At 53.1% G+C, this 21,134-nt stretch overlaps 10 protein-coding genes across 10 annotated transcripts; 5 read left to right on the forward strand and 5 right to left on the reverse strand.

The window, feature by feature from the left end:
* Positions 1-187: 187 nt before the first annotated feature.
* On the forward strand, positions 188-1,729 carry spp2 (spliceosome ATPase-activating subunit SPP2; the record flags this gene model as incomplete). Its single annotated transcript, XM_001214626.1, has 1 exon — positions 188-1,729. One exon carries the CDS (start codon positions 188-190, stop codon positions 1,727-1,729), a length of 1,542 nt encoding a protein of 513 aa, XP_001214626.1.
* A 360-nt stretch (positions 1,730-2,089) lies between these two features.
* On the reverse strand, positions 2,090-5,120 carry ATEG_05449 (U3 snoRNA-associated protein UTP13; the record flags this gene model as incomplete). The annotated part of the gene is made up of 3 exons (XM_001214627.1): positions 2,090-4,791; positions 4,858-4,885; positions 4,947-5,120. The coding sequence occupies 3 exons, from the start codon at positions 5,118-5,120 to the stop codon at positions 2,090-2,092; spliced, it is 2,904 nt and encodes a 967-aa protein (XP_001214627.1).
* Positions 5,121-5,991: 871 nt separating this feature from the next.
* Positions 5,992-7,892, forward strand: ATEG_05450 (uncharacterized protein; the record flags this gene model as incomplete). The annotated part of the gene is made up of 4 exons (XM_001214628.1): positions 5,992-6,159; positions 6,223-6,458; positions 6,546-7,622; positions 7,835-7,892. 4 exons carry the CDS (start codon positions 5,992-5,994, stop codon positions 7,890-7,892), a joined length of 1,539 nt encoding a protein of 512 aa, XP_001214628.1.
* An 818-nt stretch (positions 7,893-8,710) lies between these two features.
* On the reverse strand, positions 8,711-10,748 carry ATEG_05451 (ubiquitin carboxyl-terminal hydrolase family protein; the record flags this gene model as incomplete). The annotated part of the gene is made up of 3 exons (XM_001214629.1): positions 8,711-9,876; positions 9,935-10,091; positions 10,191-10,748. 3 exons carry the CDS (start codon positions 10,746-10,748, stop codon positions 8,711-8,713), a joined length of 1,881 nt encoding a protein of 626 aa, XP_001214629.1.
* A 225-nt stretch (positions 10,749-10,973) lies between these two features.
* pre1 (proteasome core particle subunit beta 4) lies at positions 10,974-11,690 on the reverse strand (the record flags this gene model as incomplete). Its single annotated transcript, XM_001214630.1, has 4 exons — positions 10,974-11,051; positions 11,106-11,229; positions 11,285-11,534; positions 11,594-11,690. 4 exons carry the CDS (start codon positions 11,688-11,690, stop codon positions 10,974-10,976), a joined length of 549 nt encoding a protein of 182 aa, XP_001214630.1.
* A 474-nt stretch (positions 11,691-12,164) lies between these two features.
* On the forward strand, positions 12,165-14,104 carry ATEG_05453 (rRNA processing protein RRP9; the record flags this gene model as incomplete). The annotated part of the gene is made up of 2 exons (XM_001214631.1): positions 12,165-12,536; positions 12,602-14,104. 2 exons carry the CDS (start codon positions 12,165-12,167, stop codon positions 14,102-14,104), a joined length of 1,875 nt encoding a protein of 624 aa, XP_001214631.1.
* Positions 14,105-14,847: 743 nt separating this feature from the next.
* On the forward strand, positions 14,848-15,363 carry ATEG_05454 (uncharacterized protein; the record flags this gene model as incomplete). Its single annotated transcript, XM_001214632.1, has 1 exon — positions 14,848-15,363. One exon carries the CDS (start codon positions 14,848-14,850, stop codon positions 15,361-15,363), a length of 516 nt encoding a protein of 171 aa, XP_001214632.1.
* Positions 15,364-15,943: 580 nt separating this feature from the next.
* Positions 15,944-16,536, forward strand: ATEG_05455 (uncharacterized protein; the record flags this gene model as incomplete). Its single annotated transcript, XM_001214633.1, has 2 exons — positions 15,944-16,441; positions 16,501-16,536. The coding sequence occupies 2 exons, from the start codon at positions 15,944-15,946 to the stop codon at positions 16,534-16,536; spliced, it is 534 nt and encodes a 177-aa protein (XP_001214633.1).
* Positions 16,537-17,120: 584 nt separating this feature from the next.
* On the reverse strand, positions 17,121-18,863 carry ATEG_05456 (GMC family oxidoreductase; the record flags this gene model as incomplete). Its single annotated transcript, XM_001214634.1, has 1 exon — positions 17,121-18,863. The coding sequence occupies one exon, from the start codon at positions 18,861-18,863 to the stop codon at positions 17,121-17,123; it is 1,743 nt and encodes a 580-aa protein (XP_001214634.1).
* A 1,175-nt stretch (positions 18,864-20,038) lies between these two features.
* Positions 20,039-20,999, reverse strand: ATEG_05457 (uncharacterized protein; the record flags this gene model as incomplete). Its single annotated transcript, XM_001214635.1, has 3 exons — positions 20,039-20,191; positions 20,241-20,545; positions 20,606-20,999. The coding sequence occupies 3 exons, from the start codon at positions 20,997-20,999 to the stop codon at positions 20,039-20,041; spliced, it is 852 nt and encodes a 283-aa protein (XP_001214635.1).
* Positions 21,000-21,134: the final 135 nt, after the last annotated feature.

Raw genomic sequence — 21,134 nt, forward strand, 5'->3', positions numbered from 1 at the left:
GTAAGCGCGCGTCTAACGGGCTTCGCCACCCGCACCGCTTTCGAGCATACCTTATCGACCTCGTTCGTTCATCTTCATAGACACAGCACTCTCGCTGGAATGCTCTCCAGCTGATATCTTCCCTGGACTAGATCCGCATGGATTAAATCATAAAATCTCTCTTCAGAAAACATCACCCTGCCTGAAGATGTCAAACTCGACAAAACCCTTCTCGCTCTCCCTCGGCGGATCATCCACGCAGAGCAAGAAGACCTCATTCAACCTCCAAAAATCAAGCAACACATCGAACGACCCCTCGAGTCGAACCGCTCTCCCGCGTCGCCCTCACCAGCTTCATCACGATGAAGAATCCGACGACGACGCCGACGGCGGCGCGCCCGTCCACGAAGCCGTAACAGGCTTCGACACTCTCACCGGCACAGCCATCGCCGCCGACGGCTCCCACGAGAAACGCGACCTTGTCATTCCCGTGACCAGCACCAACAACTGGCGCGACCGGCCGGGTGTCAACCTCCGCCGCGGCAAGAAGAACCTCCTCCCCAAGGAAGTTCAGGCGATCCAGGAAGCGGCGAAACGCGGCGAGACGGCCGGCGACAATGTCGAGACGGAGCGGCCGAGCATGGAGTACGGGCTGAGCTTTGCGCAGCGCAAGGAGGACAACAATGTTACCGATACCGCTACGGCCGTCGCAGCCCCGTCCGCGGGGGACCAGCCCATGGCGGACGCGGCGGAGCAGCTGCCACGCAAACCACTCACGCAAGACGAGATCGCGCTCAATGCGCTGATCCGCGAGAGCAAGGGGGAGATGGAGGCGCGGTCGGATCTGGTGATTGAGTCGGCGGGCGCGGACGGGCCGGGCGAACGGTACGACGAGACGACCTCGTTCAAGGCGGACGTGGCGTCCCGCCCGGAGCCGGCGTCGCTGGAGCAGTACAATGCGATTCCGGTGGAGGAGTTTGGGGCTGCGCTGCTGCGGGGCATGGGCTGGAAGGAGGGCCAGGCTGTCGGGAAGGGCAAGTACGGGAATTCTGCGTCTGCGGGGGCGGACCGGCCGCGGATTCCGGAGCGGCGGCCTGGGTTCCTGGGGATTGGGGCGAAGGATTCAGGGAAGGGCGGGGCGGAGGCGGAGCTGGGGGCTTGGGGACGGGCGGCGATGCGCAAGGGCGCGCGGAAGGGTGGGAAGGAAGGAGAGGAAGGGAATACCGAGGGCGTGTATATGCCTGTCATGATGCGGAATAAGAAGACGGGGGATTTCGTCACGGAGGAGGAGCTCGCGCTGCAGAAGAAGGAGGCTGCCAAGGCGAAACGCGACGAGGACGACTGGAAGGAGCGGCGGGATCGCAATCTCGAGAGGAGTGGCCGTGACAGGGACAGAGGCCGGGATCGAGATTCTCGGCGGCGGGATGATCGTGATGATGAGGACAGCGATCGCTACGACAGCCGGCGGTCGTCTCGACGAGACAGGAGTCGCTCGTCCGGGGACCGGCATTCACGGCGCCGGAAGCACGACGATGACGATGACCGATACTATCGCGACAGAGGTTCAGACCGTGAGCGTGAGCGTGATCGTGATCGTGCTCGAGACCGGGACCGGGACCGCGAGAGACGGAGATATCGGGATGATGACCGGCATTCGTCAAGTGCTTCAAGCAGACATGGCCGGGATCGAGACCGCGATCGAGATAGCGACGACTCTTATCGGCGGAGGCGTCATGATGATAGACGATGAGTTGGATAGTCTGTGCCCCTTAGACGTTGGGGGATAAAAAGTTTGGACATTGTACATCACTAGATATTTGATACCACAGGAAATCATGGACATCTGTGGATAGGCCACGGAGCTGGAAGTCATATCGAAACGATTGAGTATGACGAAAAGAAGCCTTCAATAGATCTAACAGGGGATATATAGACTATCAAAAGAAAGAGGAGGCCAGCAAGACTTTTATACACCCAGTTCACCCCAGGAAAGAATCTGAAATGCAAATGCAATGGTACTCCTCCAACAGCAAGCGCCAATTCCGAACACACAATCATGGTGTCTGTCTAGGTATTTGTACATGTCACTCATTCACAGTAAAACCGCCTCCTATACACCCAACATGATCACATCTTTCTCATGCTCGGGGACCTCATCTTGCATGCCTGGAGCGCCGAGGGCTCCGAGACCGACGCCACCGTCCATTTCACCCAACACCCATTCGACCAAGTAGCTCTCATCGACCAGCTCCTCGATCCGGCGATAATGCCGCTCAGTGTACGAGGACAGGGCTTGCAGGATGTCCTTCATGCCGGCTGCAGTGCGTCCATCCTTGCGTTTGGCCATGCTCGACGTAGCGAGGTCGATGAACGTCGACGCTGGGTAGGATCTGAACAAGGCAAACAAGATGCGCTGGGACACGCGGGAGGTGCGCGCGTTGGTGTTCCAGTCACGCAGCCGGAGCAGGAGGTTCCGGAGGTTTTCAGAGTCCAAAGTCTGGAGAACTTCGTCAATCGAAGGATCACCCGTCAGACTGTTAGCGCGTTCGGCCTTTTGTGCTTCCGTGGCGTACGGATCGTCGGCGGCATCAATGGCAGCCGTGAAGAGCGAAAGAAGCCGTCCTGGGTGGTTGAGCTGTAGGGCCAATGTGATTGCCTCTCGGTAAGCTCCGGCTCGAATGTAGTTTTCCAGCTGTTGATCTTGCTCGATGCGCGCGGCATTCGCGTTCACATTAGCCGTGTAAGTGGCAGAAGTGGTGTCAGTCCAGAAGGTCACCGTGGCGTCGGCGGAGCCAGAAGCAATTGCGTAGGGGGAGGAGGTCTTGTGGGTAGACGCAGACACAACGTCATCGCGGGACCCGGATGGCGTTGGGCTTGCGAGAGCCCAGACACGATCTGTGTGGTTGTCGAGCGTGGTTTCGAGCTCCCCTGTGTACGGAGACCAGACCTTGACCAAGCCGTCAGCAGCGGCGGACGCCACCAGAGGGCGTGCCTGGACAGCAGTTTTACGTGCTGAAGGTCCTGCTTCCTCCTCATCATTTTCAACCTCTCCCTTGGTGGACAGGTCTGACGGCGGGAGCCATAAGACCTTGAGAACGCTGTTCGTATGGCCCTCAAAGGTCAGGAGGCAGCTGTAGTCAGACAAGTTCCAAATCTTGACGGTCTTGTCACCCGATCCTGTCACGATAAGTCCCCTGTTTGTGCTGCTCTGGTTGTTGGAGCTGATAACAGGGGTTCCCTTCGGGGCAAAACGTGCTGACCATACTCCTCGCTTGTGTCCGCGAAGCACTCCGATGACAGACCCTTCTTCGATCGACCAGATCTTCACGGTACGGTCCTGGGAGGCGGAAGCGAAAAGCGTGGATGACGGATTGACATCCAGGGCGTTGATGTCTTTTTCGTGCGCTTTACGAGTGTAGACAGCCTTCGGCGTATGAGGATTGGAAGAGGCGAGCGCCGGGAGCTTAGCTGTGTCCCAACGTTTGATGGTACGATCTTGAGAGCCAGTCAAAAGGAACGCCGGAGGATGGTTCAGAGGATCTTCCCGCGCAGGCGTGTTCGCAGGTGGTGGAACCCGAGGAAAGCTGACTGCACCCAGGGATTCAGCGTGACCGGTTAAAACGGCGAAACAAGTGTATGATGATGACTTTTGGTCGAGACGCCACAGACGGGCACTGTTGTCCTTCGCACCTGTGGCCAGCCAATGACCCGACCAATCCACGTCAAGGCAGATAATAATGTCGTCGTGACCTTCAAGATGGGTGACGTCTGCACCAAAGTATTCCTCTTTACCAGACGGTCGATCAGCCGAGGGTCCAATGGACACCACTCTGATGCTCTCTGTGTTTGTGGCCAGAGCGAGCATCGACCGGTCCGGACCGACATAGGCAAGGTCGATAATGTCGTCGTCATTACCTGATATACGACGGATGACGGGCAGAGGCTCTAGGGAAGTCCCCGGCTTGAAGTTCGACAGAGGCTCGAGCGAGTGAAGCCTCAATGTTTGGTCCGCATGCACGGTCATGGCGAACGGCATGCCCGGCGTGTATTGAATGGCCACCACTGCTTCAAATTCGGCCCCAGCCTCCTGCTCGTGGGTTACTTCTCCGCCTCTGTTGCAATCCCACACGCGCAGTTTTCCATTCTCACCCGCGACCAAGCAGAGTCCGGTATCTGCAACGAAGGCAGCAGCCTCAACACTTTCAAGGACCGGAATGATTCGGCGAGTCTTAAATGTCCGTACATCCCACACAATCACGGTCTTGTCCCGCCCAGCGGAAAGTAGCGCATTCTCAGACGGAGAGTACGACAGACTCCGGACCACTGAAACATGAGACTCCATTGAGGCGATAGACTTCCTCTTGTTCAAATCCCACACCCGAACTTTGCCCTCTTCGCTACCTGATGCCAGGCGGAAGCTTCCAACAGAGACAGCTCCAGGATCTTCCATCTCCTCATCATCGCTGTCGTCCGACCTCGTCTTCTTTTTCTTAGAGGAGGATTTGGAATCCTCTGGCGATGGGACCTGGAAGAAGCAGAGTGCCGATATAACGCCTCGATGCCCGTGGAATGTATGTGTGACATAACCGCCTCTAATATCCCAGACCTTAATCGAACCATCGGCAGCGCCAGTTGCCAAGAGCGTGCCGGTGGGATCAATTGCCGTCGTAACAACAGGCGCAGTATGAGGCTTTAGGGTTCGCTGCAGTTCCGCCTCGAGACCGGGGGACGATTCATCGAACGGTGTGAGGGAGTAGATGCGCATTGACATGGAACGTGAGCAGACAACGACATGAGAAGCGGACGGAGTAACTAATTCCTGGTTAGATATTTTTCTTCTTTCAATAAAAGCTGATGAGTGCAGTGGACGTAACGTACTGGCTAGACTGGTGATAATTTCCCCATCCTTAACAAAAATTTCCAATTAGTGAAAGAAGATCGCGGATAATAGAAAGGAAAGAACTCACGCCTTCAAGGGTGGCAAGCTGATCGCCTGTCTCCAAATCAACAATCAGAGCATCTTCACCTATACAAGCCACCAGCAAACGGCCAGTGGCATCCAGCGCAGTACTGCCTCCGGTGTAGATGGGACGGAGGGTCTTAGACGCCTCGAAGGTCGTCTTAACGACAGCTTTCGACATGGTTCACAGCGATCGTAAATATGTGGATTGAGAAAGAATCTAGCGCGCCATAATACTGTATAGGACACCAGCGAAGAAAATGGAGAAAATGGGAGAGCTCGACCGCCACGAACTGCGCTGTGAAGCCGAAACTTTTGATCTTTTTCGACATGTTTGACATGTTTGCCTGCCCCACCAAGTCCGTGCTTTAACCGCCACAAACGCAGTAGACGCCCACGTGAGATCATTTGATGTGACGCCTTCTCCAACATTCATACTTCTCGTTCTCGACGCATCTTCATATCAAGTGCTCTTCCCTCGAATTTCAGCAGAAGGATATGGTGTGACTTTACTTGGCCTGTCTTTATCGAATCAGATGTGTCCGATATGGGGCGACAGGCGTATCTGAACAGGTTGGCCCTGGTAGGCTCTCCATTTCATTTCCCGCATTACCTTTGCAAATGCCACCATCTATATAGTTTAATCATTTTGCCCCGTGCCATTATTACTATATGGCCTCATGACTAAGACATTGTATATCTTTGCCGCTTTGAACCCTAGGCTTGCTGGCACCTTGTCTATCTGGAGCTTGTCATCCATATCTACTGTTAGCCATAGGATGCTTCTAGGCGTGTTGTCTGTTTCGACACATTGATCAAGATTTGAATCAACCTGTTACTGACAACTGATCAAGGGCCGATCTCCTTATGAAGCTCCGGAACGACCGGCCGGCCCAACATCGGACCCCAACGGTCCAACCCAGCGCAGAGTCTCAGCTTTGCATGCAGATGGATATGTACAGCACTATGATGAAAGGGGGCACCCCGTGAATCCTGAATCAAAGTCATTTGGCCGAGAACTCCGAAGAGCTAAAAATGATATTCTATCTACCATGGGTATTGTCGTCAGTGAGGAGGGCAACGCCGCTGGTCCTAGCGAACAGCAGAAACTTGAAAGGATAACCGCAGAGAATGACTATGGCTTGATCATGGCAACTCTGGACCAGATATCCGTGTTTCTTGGGACTTGGTGGACTTCATCTCTTACCCATAGGATACAGGTAAGTATCCATTGCATACTACTCCCTGTGTATCTGAAATACTGACTATATGTGCTCATTTAGACCTTCAAAAGCTATACGCAGGTTCCACTCATGGCAATTATAAGTCGCGAGAGGATGTCATATGGCACTCTGGGGTTTTACTTTGCCGGGATACCAGCATGGGCCATGTCTACGTGTCTATCCATCATTCGGCACCAGCCCCTTGAGCGCTTAATTTCTTCCATCCAAAACCGATTTCCTGGTAATGATGTGCTGTCGAAAACGATTAGGGCATCGTTCACTCTCCTTCATTCTGCGTAAGTCTTTTGCCAGCCTTTGACCATCTTCGTCACCTAACATAGCTTATAGAACACGAGGCTCCTTACTGGTGTTGGGCGATACAGGCATATATGTATTCCCTTCTGCAATCCCTTCACCTTGTCCACCCTAATTCCCTACCGGGGCTTCAATTCCTCATTTCCGCTTGGAGAATTTTCCGTTCTTCAGTTCCCAACTCTGCCCGCCGAACTTTCTGTCGAGGCCTTCAGCGGCTTCCTGTTCAGTGCCTTGAAAACACCCGCTCTAATGGTCTACACATACATGTATTTCCGTCCTCTCGTCGAGCTCAGACTCTATCGTTTGATCCGCCGACGCCTGCCAAAACCCAGCCTTGCAGATGAGCTTTCCATCAAAGTGGCTTTCGAGAACGACCTGATCGACTGGATGGTCCCCACACTTGGACGGAGGGCAGACGAAGAGAACTATCGTGGACACCTCTCTTTATTTGATGATATAATTTACGAGCTAGGCTTTTATCGGTACCTCGTGCTGAGATGCTTCGGTATCAAGACCCACTCCGGCATACGACCGTCAGAGCCTGCGGCCACTTCCCGCCACAGAGGGGAATTGGTAGAATCTCCGTCGCCAGATATTGAGCCGATACAGAGTCAGCGCCAGCCTCGGGCCCGTCGGCTTCAGCGGCAATCAGCAGTGCCCCCTGCCCCGGAGGAGTTGCTCCGTGGACAGGTTCCTGACATGGATCTCCCCGAGTTACCTGTCTCAGATCAGACTCCGGAACAAAGTTTTGATCTGGGTGAGAGTCGGGTCCTGGCAAGCGAGGAGCATCGCATATCCCAATCACCTGCGGAGATGAGTAGCGGTGACTTCTCTGAGCTGGCACCTCCGGACACCATGCCTTCTGTCGCTACTCCTCCGTCAAACCCAGAGAATATGGACCGATCTGCGGCTGCAAGCAGACGCAACTCTCGCTCGAACACTCTCTTTTCACGCCCATCCTCTCCCGAGACTTCTTCACCAACGTCGCCTCGTGTTCGTGCCTCACTGATTCACCAAAATTCCGATGTCATCACCATGCAGCTGGAGCTCTTAGGAAACCGGCAGTCAAGGAGCCAAAGCGGGAACCCAACCGGAAATGATTCTGAGCAGGCAGAAGAAGTGAATGGGGAGCCTGCAAGACGTCGGTCCGTCTCCGAACTGCTGGATAGCTTGCTTTCCAACCAGGGCCAGAACCTTAGTACCATTGTTCACTCAGATGCTATGGATAGCGATGGCCTCTCAAATATGACCGCAGGCGGTACCCCCGCAGGTGGGGATACTGGCCAGATCGATCTACTCCAAGACGGACTGGAGAGGCCTACGACAGAAGGCGCAGTGGTTATGCACGCTGATGAAGAGCATCTTACAAGCCTCGGCAATATCCTTCCAGACTCTATCGAGGAGCCCGGCCATGACGAATCTCAGAATCAGCCTGCTGAGGGAGAAGAAATTCTGGAAAACGGCATCGGTTCTGAGCTGCCGCCACTCACGCTGGCAGACCAGAATACTCGCGACGATGCCCCTGACAATCTGTCGACTCCTCATCGAGTCACGATCCTTTCGTGCCTGCCTGTCGACTCTCTAGCCACGCATCTTGCATCCATAGCCACGACCGTGATTTTCATGCCTATCGAGTCTTTGTATCTTCGGTCCCTGGCTTCCTCTTATCTATCCTCGACGAGCGCCCCTTCAGTTCTTCGTTCTGACGTTATTCCAATGAGAGCTTGGGCTGGTGGTGGTTCTCGATCGGATGCCCTAGCATACATGGGGAAGTTAATGCTCATGGTAGGCATGCATGCGGCGGTGAATGCTAGTTTATGGGGGATTGTTTCGGGATCCGCCATGAGAATTGGCAGGAGATTCTGTGGCTGGGGCACATTGTGAATGAGTGCAGTTAATTATGTTAAAGCATGATGTGTTGCATCTGCTCTGTATATGCTCCATAGTGTTTATGGACAGATGCACTAGCCGTGCGCACGCTTCTATATTTCAGTTTCTTATGACGTCTCTTGTACATATATTTATCAAATGGACCTTGAACACCATCCCAAGATCAAAGAAACCGGCTGACCTATTTAATTGGAGGAATGACCTTGCAAAACCTTTCCTATGTATGATGATTTCCGTAAGCTTAGTGCTAAGAAGTCGCACATAGACGAAACACAAGTCTAAACTAAGAAGCACCTAATATGAATGATCCATCTGATGCTAATATATTTTACATATTCGAGTCCTACTTGGCAGCCTTCTTCCCCTTCCAATTCATACCGGGAACTTTCCGACGCTCCCAAACCATTAGGTATCCCTCTCGAGTGAACAGGGTCTCACTCTCAGCTTTCTTGACGAACAAGTCTTGTATTTCGAGCCACTCCGGACCGCGCTGCTCACCAGCATGCTCACGCTGGAGCCGTGCGTTCTCTGCAGCCATGGCCTTATCGTGGAGTTGGACATGCCAGGCGACCTTCTCGCTACCTGCACCAGCTCCCGATGACGGGGCGGCACCTGCAGCATTGACACCCTTATCTGCAGCGGCATCCTCGGTGGCACCCGGAGCAGTGACCATCGGATCGAGGATAATGTTGGCCACAAGATCGTAGTAAATCGGTTCACTGGGGGGCCAGACGTCTGGGTTTGGTTCGACGTATTGTGACATATCCAGTGAATGAGTCGATGGGAAGGTGACGATTGTTGGATTGCGCTCAGAAACGAATCTATTCTTGCTGAAACGCTTGATATGGAAGAGAAGATAGGGAGGCAGAGGGTGAAGCAGCCGATGACGAACTCGGTGAGCCAGCTTTTCGGAAGCTGTGATGCCGTTGTATTTGTTTAAGAGTGTGGTCAGCGGTACTTGAGGAATGATAGATTCGCGGTTCGCAGACTGGAAGAGCGGCGTGGGCGGTAGATCGAGTGTAAGAATGAGATATGGTGTGACTTGGCTGTTGATAGTTCCAGACTCGGTGAAAACCAAGCGGGCATTCTGGGTATCGGAATGAGCAGTAATCGCCTGGCTTTCGATCCTCAGGTGGCCTTGGAAAGCAGCCTGAATCACGCTGGTCGGGGTCTTGGACGGCTTCTTCGACCCTCCGAGCGAAAGGTGTAGGTTATTCAGAAACCAAGACATGAATTCAACAGGGTCTGACTGCTGAGTCAGAGTGAAGCGCTTCGATGACCGAAGGGCGATTTCTTGTAGTAGCTCGTGCGGTGACACATGGGATCGGAACGCTTTAGGATTCCACAGTTTTCGGACTAATGTGCTAAACCGGAGGGCGAGCTGTGGTGTGCCCGGAGTGGGAAATTCATGTAGCAAGAAATAGTTGCGAATGGGGTAGACATGAGCCAAAAGCTGAACAACCACATTCAGGTAATCGTTTGCTTTAATGTTGTTCATACCCACGAAGCCTATGGCAGATATCGGTTAGTAAAAGGCATTGGACGGCCAGAATGGATTCAAAATTACCTGGTCTGTAACGATTCCCGGCCAGATCAAACGCGTCATGAACTTCCTTGTCCAGCTTGTTCACCTCCTCCTTTGTGTAGTATGGGTCCACCACGTATTTGATATCATCCAAGCTCTTGTTCTTGACTTCGTAGCCCTCGGGAAGCACATAAACCTTCTTGGTCCCCATGTTGATGAAGACATGATGTCCAACTTCGAGCGCGTGGAAGTAGGCATGCGATTTGGGGCCTCGGCCCTGGAAGTATTTACCGCATACTAAGCACGCGTACACATTGATATTCGACAGACTGACGGAGCAGAGTTTTTCGAAGTCAAAGTCGAGAATTTGCCGGTTGATCGTATCGAGATAGAGGTCACTGTATCCTTCCATGGGCGCGCTTTGGCGTTTCGGGGCAGCAATGGCGGGTCTGTCATCTTCGGCCTCGTCGATATCCGAGGACTCAGCACCGTTGTCCTGAGCAGCCTCTCTCAATTCTTCTCCTTCGCGATCAGCAGCAGCAAGTATGTCGTTTCCTCTGCGTTCGTCCTGTTCGTATTCTTGTCCCGGAGCCCGTTGCAACGGTACTGCTCCACGGCGTGGGTCATCCTCGTCAATGTCGTCCTCCACACGAGCCTTCTTTGAAGCAGGAGAGCCTGCAGAGAGATCTTCTTCGAGCGACAGTTCAGCTTGTCTCTTGGACATCATGTCTCTTCGAATGGTCGAGATCGGGGGATAGCAACGCTGTTCTTTGCGGGATGCGAAAGTTGCGAAAGATGCGACAGGAAGCTGTCCGGCTGCAAACAAGACAAACAGCCTTCCGCCCCCAAGCGTCATGCCATCATCGCCGTCGATGGACAGTGTTCGACAGATAGGTTTGTACGCCAGTTTTGTTGACTGAGGTCATTTATTTAGTCTTTACCTAGCTTATTTCATGATGAGACTACGGCGACTACTACTGGATCAAAGTCATGGAAATATCCTGCCATGCAACCGATCGTGTAAAACCATGTCCCGTGTACCGAAAACAAAAGCAAATATTGGTATGATACAACACCCCATTTAAGCACTCTTGACAATCTTGTCGTTATCGAAAGGCACTTCCCTCACGCCGTCCTTAGTCACCACCTTCACCAGAACCTAGAGCTGAGTTAGACAATCGTACAGCAATGCCGTAGGGTGTGGTGAACGTACGCCTTTGTAGTCGATCGGTAATCTACGCTTCAACTCATCTGTGCACATCTCTAGCAGCTTCATGCCTTCTTCGAGAGTGATATCGGGGTGATGGTGTTTGTCGAGAGTGGAGAGACAGTAGTATCTGTAGTCTGTTAGTCCACAGTCGGTCCGCGTCTGACAATTGCATCACAACGTACTGGGCATAGCCATGAGCGGCATATGGAACGGGCGCCAACGAGGCCAGATAATCTATCCAGAACAGATGGGGCTTCTCCGAGATGGGATCCACGCCACCTAGCAACAAGTTGACCGTGTAGGGACTCCGGGACCGCAAACTCCGCGCCAGCTCTCCCCGGACAAAGTTCGCAACTGCATTGGAGCGTAGCTCGGTATCGTTCCGCATCGTGTATAGTTGGATGTTTGCTTGGATGAACTCCGCGAATTGTACTGTCCGAAATCGATCAATTAGCTACCACCCACGAACAGGTCCCGAGATGTCCACTAACCGGTATCTCCTGCCTCCCCGGAGAAAGCCATCAGGTTGTGCTTGTTGAGCTGTCGTGTCTTGTCATCTTCAGCTTTGAGAATGGTCGGGCCCCGCATGGCGGCTTTGGATGCTGCCAGGAGGACGAAGTCCTTGCCAGTGATGCCGAGGAGGACCTCCCTATGGGCGGATCGATCAGCGAAGTGTGCCTTTATTCTGGGATGGAGACCACTCACATATTGACACGGGGTTGTGGAAATGTGGAAAAGAGGGGGCGGAGAGAGGGAATCGAAAAGGTGGAAAGTAGGGAAGAGAGGATGAGGATGATGGCAGTCAGAGCATCACCAGCCGCGTGGAGCTTGATTGCCTGGAGCTGCTTTGCGAGCCTGAGGCGGAGAGCTGCCCGGGCGCTGAGTCAGCATTTAGGCGTTTTGTTGTTGCGCTTTCCGCCTGCACGGACCACCGGCAGAAAAAAAGTGAGAAGATGCCGTTCAAGGTCCGTCGATTTACTTCCCCGTCACAGCTCCCTCCGCCGCCGACGAGTCCTGAAAGTTCTGCCTGCTCCAGAGCTACGGAGTGATAATTCTCGGGCAATGTCTTCGTTCTTCACTTTGCCCGCTTCCCAGAAGAAGCGCAAGCGGGAAGACCGCGCCGGTGCCCCCGCGTCGAAGAAGCGAGGTGTTGATGCAGATGGCGATTCCGGCGCCAAGGGTAACCGAAAAGCACGCGAAAGGGAACAATCGATTTCAGGAAGTGATATCGATGAGGATGAAGTGAGCTCTGTGTCCGGAGCGTCAGAGGAGGAAAGCGGTTCCGACTCGGATGAAGGAGAGACTGCCGGCGAACGGAGGTTGAAGCTGGCCGAAAGATACCTGGAGAACGTCCGGGAAGAGGTTGATGATGTTGGCTTCGATGCAGCGGAAATTGACCGGGATCTTATCGCCGAGAGACTGAAAGAGGATGTGGTACGTTTCTAACAACTTTCGTTGCCTCTTATGTAGGGTTTACTGATAGCTAATGTGCCGAATAGGACGAGTTCAAAGGCCGTGTATATCGCCAGATCGCCTCCGACTTGTCCTTCTCCACGGCGTCGCATTCCTTCTTCCGAGCGGACACCCAGTCGACGACCTCCATCGCTGTACACTCGCCTTATGTTTATACAGTCTCCAAGGATAAAACTTTAATCAAGTGGGAGCTGGCGACTCCCGCGCCCCCAACCCCTACGACTTCGGCGAATGGACAAAGGGAGACATCAAAACGGGCCCCGAGGCCTCAGCGCAAGAAACCGAAGCAAGTCAGGTTTGTACGGGGCTTGCAGAAAGTCGCCGAGAGCGGCGAGGAGCAGGGTCATACGAAGAATATCTTGTCGGTGGCTGTTTCCCCATCGGGAAAATTTCTTGCTACTGGTGGAGAGGATAAGAAACTGATCATCTGGGACGCGGCGACTTTGACACCTTTGAAGACATTTACACACCACCGTGATTCGGTCAGTGGGCTCGCATTTGCTCGACACATCTCTTCTATGAGCTCTGGAGAACAACTCTTCACCGGATCGTTCGATCGCACCATCAAGACGTGGTCTCTGAGTTCCGCTGGACATGCCTACGTCGAGACGTTATTTGGACACCAGGATAACGTCTCGTCGCTGGCGGCCATGGCGATCGATCAGTGTATCAGTGTTGGCGCACGCGATCGCACGGCTAGGTTGTGGAAGGTTATTGATGAGTCGCAACTCATCTTCCGCGGCGGATCGAAGAATGCTCCGTATCAGGAGAATAACCTTGACTGTGTGGCACCTCTGCCACCTACACATTTTGTTACCGGTTCGGACTCGGGCTCCATCTCTCTATGGTCCATCCATAAGAAAAAGCCACTCTACACTGTCCCTCTTGCCCACGGCCTCGACCCCCTCCCTCCTCTTGACGAGCTCTCCTCTGAAGTCGACCAACAAACCGCAGCATCTAACTCCCGCCACCTTCGTCGCATGCCTCGTTGGATCACTGCCTTGGCCACGGTGCCGGGTACGGATATTGTCCTCAGCGGTAGCTGGGATGGCTGGATTCGCGCATGGAAAATTTCGGACGATAAAAAATCGATCCAACCTCTGGGCCCTGTCGGTTATGGTTCTCAGGTTCCTCCGGCTCTAGACACGCCTTCGGCGCAGCTGAAGCAGTCTCTTGCTTTTGACACCCCCGCCAACCCTGACCATATGGCGGTCGATGGTACCCAGGATCATATCCAAGAAGGGGAACCATTGATCAAGGGCGTTATCAACGATATCGCGGTCTTTGAGCGTCGTCCGGATACCGTTAAACCGGGCCAGTCATTGAGTGAGTCGAAGTCGAAGTCGAAATCATCCGAGACTGAACCCCGAGGGTTGTGCATCGTCGCCGCTGTAGGCAAGGAGCACCGATTTGGCCGCTGGAAATGTTTTGCGAACAACTTCCATGAGGGACCAACATCCGAGGGCCGAAATGGTGCCATTGTTTTTGAAGTCCCCTTCATTGCTGGCCATCAAGCCGCTGAAGCGTAATAGTGACGGATGAATTATTGTGCAGGTGGTCACGGCGTATGTATTCTTCTCTTGTAACTTATTCCCCGGTCTCTGGATGTCGATTTACAAAAGTTCTGCATTAGACGGCTTGCGATGTTCCCATTTGGAGAGTAGTGGGCTGAATGTATATAGTGATTGGAAAACAGGATCGATATACCTAGGTGTTTGGGGTCGTGCTCCATGAAAAAGTAGTGTTGGAAGTCGAACAAGAACCATCTGACAAGTTCTGTCCCACAGTGAGCTATGGAATTCACGTTGTGTCAGTATTGCCAGAGGAATCTGTGACCACAGTCTCTGCTCTTGTCCGTTCAGTAGCCACTTGGCGTCCCCAATATCAGCAGATAGATGGGCAAAGAGGCAGTGCAGTTGGCTTATCGTAGAACAGTCGTGCAATTGGGTGACACGGACTACTATATAGAAATTATCTCGATCGAAGAAGCAAGTCATGCACCGCAACTGGCGTAACATAGCATCAATAGGGATGGAAGAAAATGATCCGCTCGACTCTCAGCGTAACCCAACCCCATCCCGCCGAGTGGTACACTATAGTAGTCACTTATGGATGAACACAAGTCAACGCATGTGAAGGCCAGGAAAGAACGTATAAGTAGGATACAGGACGTCCTCCTAAGCTATGTGAATGTGAGATCTCACCCCTCAGCAACTGTCTACCAGGCCTTCCACATCAACTAGTAAACCATCTCTGCAAGACCGTTGTCAAGATGTACTTCCCTTTCCCCTTACTTGTGATCTTCCTCACCCTCGGCGATCTCCCAGTCACCTTTGGTGTCAATCTCCACCAATACACTCGTCCTCGCTGCTACGGCAATCGTGCCTGGTGCAACAATATTGGATCCCGGGTATGCTGCCAGGCACGCAACCGTGTCTTTGCCTCGGGCAGCTGCCAGGGATGTACCAGCACCGACTTCCACACCACCTGGAACCGAGTCGGCAATAACTATTGCGGACGCGCCGCGGCGTCGACTAACGGAGGCCGGTGTATCAGTGGCGGTTCCAACCTCCGAGGCCACACCTGGTGTCGTCTTTGCAGGACTCGAGTGGAAGCTGAGGAGGCTCCCTGCGCGGAAACAGTGGAGCCTGACGTTTTGGAGATTGGAGGCCGCATGTTCTACCTCAATGAGAGCGTGCCGAAGGATCATCGGGACCGGCTTTGGCAGCTATGGGGTGATGAGGTGCCCGTGGAGGACGTCCTGTCGGAGCTGATGCAGTACGCGTAGAGTCTTGTGAAGCCAAAATGTCGAGAAGCTCCGGTTCTTTAAAAAGACAGGTGTCTGATGCATCTGGCATGGTCTGATTAGGTAGTTGGTGATTGACTGATGTTTGGCTGCGAGTTGGGAATTGGGAATGACAAGCTTTGCTAAATCCGACATTTGTTACTCAAGAAGAGGCGGGCATATGCACTAGGTAGTTTTTGTTTCCAGTGAGTCAAGCTGGACATAGGGAAATAGGTGAACACATGCCATTTGACTCAGAGCATATCAGGGGTGTGCAGGCAACCGTCCAACACGGAACCCTAAACTCTCCGTCTCCCCCTCTACATCTCTTCCCTTCTCCGGGTTGAACAAGTCCTCAGAGACAAGCGACTTCAATGCCCATCATGGCTACCGATAACAACGCTGCCTATGCATCCCTCGTAGAGCTTGCGCGAGGAAGTCAAACACAGCTCGACCTCACCAACATCACGTTCCACGATCGACTCAAGGAGGACGAAATGTCCGTCATCTATTTGATTTCCATCCACGACCAGCAATATGTGATGAAAACAGTGAGTATAAGAGAATCAGCCCCGCCCGATCCATGTCTGAGATGCTACAGTTCCACGTCTACCCCGACGAGCTGGAAGAAGACGATATCCTCTTCCGCAACGAACTACTGGCCTACCGACGACTCTCCGCGCAGGGCTTGTGTGACAAAAGAGTCGTCTGTCAGTTTTACGGATGTATGGCTGGTCTTGATCCCGCTCTGAATGAGAGCTGGCTCCGTCCGTTCGTGAATGATGCTTTCCGTCCCTGCGCCATCTTTCTGGAATACATCCCGAACTTACTGCAAATCAACTCGGAAACATACACCAAGGAAAGATGGCAGCGCGCAACGGAAGTCCAGAACGACATCTTACGCGCTGGTGTTCTACAGCAAGACATTCATTACAATGCGATGGTCGCTGTCGATGGAAACTCGGAGGACAGGGTAATCTGGCTCGATTTCGATTGGGCAAAGACTTACGATCAGGACATCAGAGAGACTCCGGACGCGGTGTATCAAATTGATCAGATGAGGAAGATGGGACTTGAGTTTGTACGAGCCCTGGGACCTTTCTTACACTGTATCTCCGCAAGACGACTAACTTGACACAGGAAAAGGCTCAAGAAGAAGGGATTCCTCCGTGGTAAGACTGGCGTGAGCGATTAGGGTTTGTCTTGTCATCGTACGTGGATATCGGGTGAAATAGGCAGATTACGGCGATTTGGGAGGAAGTAATATGTAGTCCTGTTGGTGGATATACGTTCCCCAGAAAAGCTAGAAAATCCACGCAGATTGTATCTTGATGGCCTCGATTCAAATTATGAACGGGTACACCTACAGAATGACCAGTCCTGACTAAATAACAGGCATCGAACCCTCTACCACATCTTAGTGGTGGCTCAGAAATTCTGAATCCTCAGTAGAAGTCTCAACCATAAAGATTATTAGAACTTCTCTATTAGTGAGATAGGTAAAGGTCCGCCTATATAAGTGAGGAATGATGATCGTCTTCACCTCTAGATTGTGTCCCATTGCAATAGTGTTCAGTATTACGAGAAACTGGGCATTTTCGGACAGGCTCGCTGGCAAGGCAAACCAGCCATAACTACCTGCATTCCTATGCCATACATTTCGTTCAATCACTTACTAGCTCCATGTCCCAATGATAGTCGAACGCCAGTAGAAACATACTACTTAGTACAGCTGAAACCCGCTCAGAGACCACAATGTCCTAATACAAGTCTTTGTGGTCACATTTGATGGCATCAGCACCCTTCTCACCAACCATGTACACCGAGTTTTGGATCCGACAATCGGGAATCACAGGGATGACAGACGCGTCAATCACCCGCAGATTCTTGATTCCATGCACCTTGAGACCGGGGTCCACGACTCCCTGCCCGATATGCTTTGAAAGACGAGCCGTACCACACGGGTGGAACGAGGTCTGCGACCGGTCCAGGACGGCTTGCTTCATCAGCTTGTCATCGTGGAGAGGCATCTCCCACGGGTATTCGTCAACAAAGATATCTCTGAAGCCGTCGCCGTTCTTCAGCACATCATACGCGAAGCGGATACCCTCCCGGAGGGCGATGATGTCGAGATCATTGTTGAAGTAGTTCAGGTTGATGTTGGGCTGTTGCAGGGGGTCTGCACTGTTCAGGGTGACCTCACCCGGCTCCGAGACCGGGCGGACCAGGTCGACCATGACAGTAATATAGCTGCCTTTTCTCGGCGTAGGATAATGCCATTGGAAGGCACTGCCGAAGAGGCACACAAAGTCGAGCTCGAAATGGGGCTGGCCGTACGGGCAGAACGGGTCCTTGTTGTCGTTGGATGCCTTCGCTTTCCGGTACTCGGGAGACTTCTCTAGGTAGCTGTCGATCCGGGGGAAGCCGATCATCTCGAGGAAGCCGGAGCCGAGCGGGCCGCGGTGCTGGTCCTGGTAGGCCTGGATGGCTTGCTTGTTCTGTGGGGTGCCATGACGGAGGACGTAGTCATCCATGCCGAAGCCGTCTTTCACGCGCAGGACAAACGGAACCCCGGGGTGGTCGAGGAGGTGCTGGCCGACGTGGGGAGAATCCAGAATCACTGGGATGTTGTGCCTGGAGAGCTCGTCAGCGGGACCGATGCCGCTGAGCATGAGCAGTTTGGGGGTCTCAAAAACCCCCTGGGAGACGACGACTTCGCGGGTGGCAAAGAGGTTGAGTTCCTGGCCAGAGGATGTGATGACGGTCACACCCTTGCATGTTTTGTCTCCGGCGTCGACAATGAGGTTCTTGGAGTGCGCCTGGGACAGAATGGTGATGTTTGGTTTATCGGCGACGCAGAGGAAACTGCCTGACCGGCGGCCCTTGTAGATCGAGTTGACGCTGTAGGTAAGGCCAATCATTTCGCCGTCGAAGATGTTCTCGGTGATCGGCTGGCCGGTGGATTTCCATGCCCTGGTGAGGAGATCCCGGAACGGCTGCATTTCAGGAATCAATTCCGAGTGCGCAATGGGGATAGGCCCGCCTGTCCCGATCTTTATCAGGTCTGGCGAGTATACCTTGTCATCGTCGTAGTATGTGGCACTCTTGCGCAGGTACGGCACCAGCATATCCCAGGTCCACTCCGTTCCTCCGTACTCCTCCCACATGTCGAAGGTCCCCTTGGATCCAGGAACCCAAGAGAAGTAATTGAGGCACGAACTGCCCCCGAGGGCCTTACCACGAGTGTTGGGTTTCTCAACTCTCTCGTAATCGTCGCGCTTGACTATGGTGGTTTTGTAGGCCCAGTCATACTGGCTACCACGCAGCTCCATGGCGTTGGACGGGGTACGGATTTCCTCAAGGTCCTTGGAGTTGGCAACACCAGCCTCAACGACTAGGATGCTAACCTCGGGGCTCTCAGCCAGTCGGCCGGCGACGACGTTGCCGGCCGTACCACCGCCAACAACAATGAAGTCAAATCTGGCGCTGTCCTGGACAGACATGACGGATGCAGTGTGTTCAAAGTAAGCAAGCTTCTTGTATGAGTTGAGGGTAGTCGATGTGAGAGAAACTTGTCTGAGACTGAGGCATCTTTTATATGCAAGCCCATGACTTCCAAAGTTCAACGCAATGTAGCTGATTCCAATCTGGACCTCAAAAGATCATTTTGAAGGCGAGGACCTGACCCTTACGGAGAATCCCACTGGTTCCATAGTCTTTCCATAAAAGGGGATTGCACGTTCCCTGGCTCCAGCGACAGACAGTGCAGAATGGAACTGTGATATTGGGAAATAGTTAGTACGACAGTCCAAGTGGTGAAGCTTTGCTGGTGGATCCGATGTCCCCACTCATTCCACCAGACCAGATCTGGTAGTGGTATTCGCCCAACCAGGTGCATAGAGGTGGGTCGTGTCAATACCTAAAAAGGCAATCCTATAGATAAGGTATAAGGCACTAGATATAGGGCGATGCTTAATGCCCGTGCATCGACGATAGAAGCGAATCCGGCGTCCATCCGTCATCCATCCACAAGGTATGATCCTTATTACCCACCAAGTAAAGCAAATTGAGAAGACATTTGCCCACCCCCTGGCGCGCTTCTACACTCAAGGTGCCGAGAACTTGCACCAGGTCCGTAACATAATCGACCTTGAATGTGCCATCCTCGAACAGCAGGGTCAAGCTCCCATATAGAATAGAGCGCAGTTTCTGGACCGAATTGCCCCACGTGTCTTGAGAATCCCGGAGGAAGAGCTCCAGTTCAGCGAGTGTATCCACCACAGTTTTTACCCCACTGTCATCAGATAAGAGCGAAGTTGACTCCTGTATGAGAATAGTGATGGAGAATAAACATCGCAGTACGTCGTCTTCTAATTCTGTCGTGTGCGGATTGGGGGGAAAAGCTGCAAGAGAATGTATATATTCTTGACGCAGGAATCCGACTGCGGAATAGATAGTAGGGTATGACGCGAATTCCATGGAGTGAAAAGACCCCATGAATGTTCTCATGTCCTGGATAAACGAGATCAACCAAAGAGAACGAACCTTCTGCACATCAGGGAACAAACGAGGCTGGGGAATTGATGACGAAGTCAGAGGGCGAGATATCTGGTCGAGGTTGTTTGTGGGTTCGAGCCACGAGGGCCATGACATTAATGAGACGCTAAACCAGTCAGTATCACACCTCACTCCTCGTCAGCTGCACGCACAGGTAAACAACGAGTTCCAGGCGCCAGTTCTCGCGCAGGGCCTGAACTCCGCCTTTGGCCTCAACCATCCGCTGGAGACCATCTCGGTGGATTTTCCAATCGGCCACTGTGCCCCAGTATCGCTAAGGAATCAGCTAATTGCCTGGAACCGCTTGTCCCCGGTAAACATACTTCAAATGTGAGGAGACGGACAGTAGCAGCAAAGGAATCATCACAGAGCGCCCTCGCAGGGTCAGCAAGCCAAATGCGTAAGATTTTAACGGCCTCGATTTTATATTTGAGCGCGTCCGAAGAAATCATCCCGCGCCGCGGTGGGGAGCCAGTATACAGATGAGCCAAGTGTGCAGCCGAATGCGCCATTATGCAATTGAAAGAGGCTGCATTCGAAAGGTCTAGCGGGAACCAAACATCTCTCATCGGATTAAACTCGGTAACATCCAGCTCCTCGAACATCATCGCGGCATGGGTGCCAATCCCTGCGATTCGTCAGCCAACTCGCACGTCCACAAGCAGCAATAGCACAACGCCTTGCGCACAATGATGCAGTAGTCGCTGATGCTGGCTTGTCAGATGAATCGGACAAGTCTGAAATGGGTCCGGCCTCGAGCTCGCCAGCGCATAGCTCATCCCGCACAACAACTGGGCAGGGATCCCGGTCCTGACAGTGCCGTTCTTTCTCTTTTCCTCCTTCTCTATCTCCGCGGGACCCGGCTGTGCTTTCGCCAACGAGGACCCATCGCCACTCGTCAAACGGGGGAGCAGATTCCGAGATACTTTCTTGCCGCGATCCGACTTTGCCTGTTGGTTGCGCTTGTGCCGATGCTTCCAATGCTCCCGCATGGCGTGACTTCGAGCTTCCGACTGGACGTACCCCGACACGAAGGTGAACCGAGAGTTTCCGCTAGAGGAGCTGGAGGCCCACTGAGACATTGTGACTCGGTTTCATCCGTGGGGTGCTGGGAGGAAGGAAGATGACGGGTCAGCCAGCAGGTCAGCCCTCCACTCCTTTATGGCTTACTCTGTAGCACGTCGGATCTGACGGAATGTCGTTCGGGGACTGCGCTA

The sequence above is a fragment of the Aspergillus terreus genome, genomic scaffold, assembly GCF_000149615.1.
Source record: "Aspergillus terreus NIH2624 scaffold_7 genomic scaffold, whole genome shotgun sequence".
Classification (NCBI taxonomy): Eukaryota; Fungi; Ascomycota; class Eurotiomycetes; order Eurotiales; family Aspergillaceae; genus Aspergillus; species Aspergillus terreus.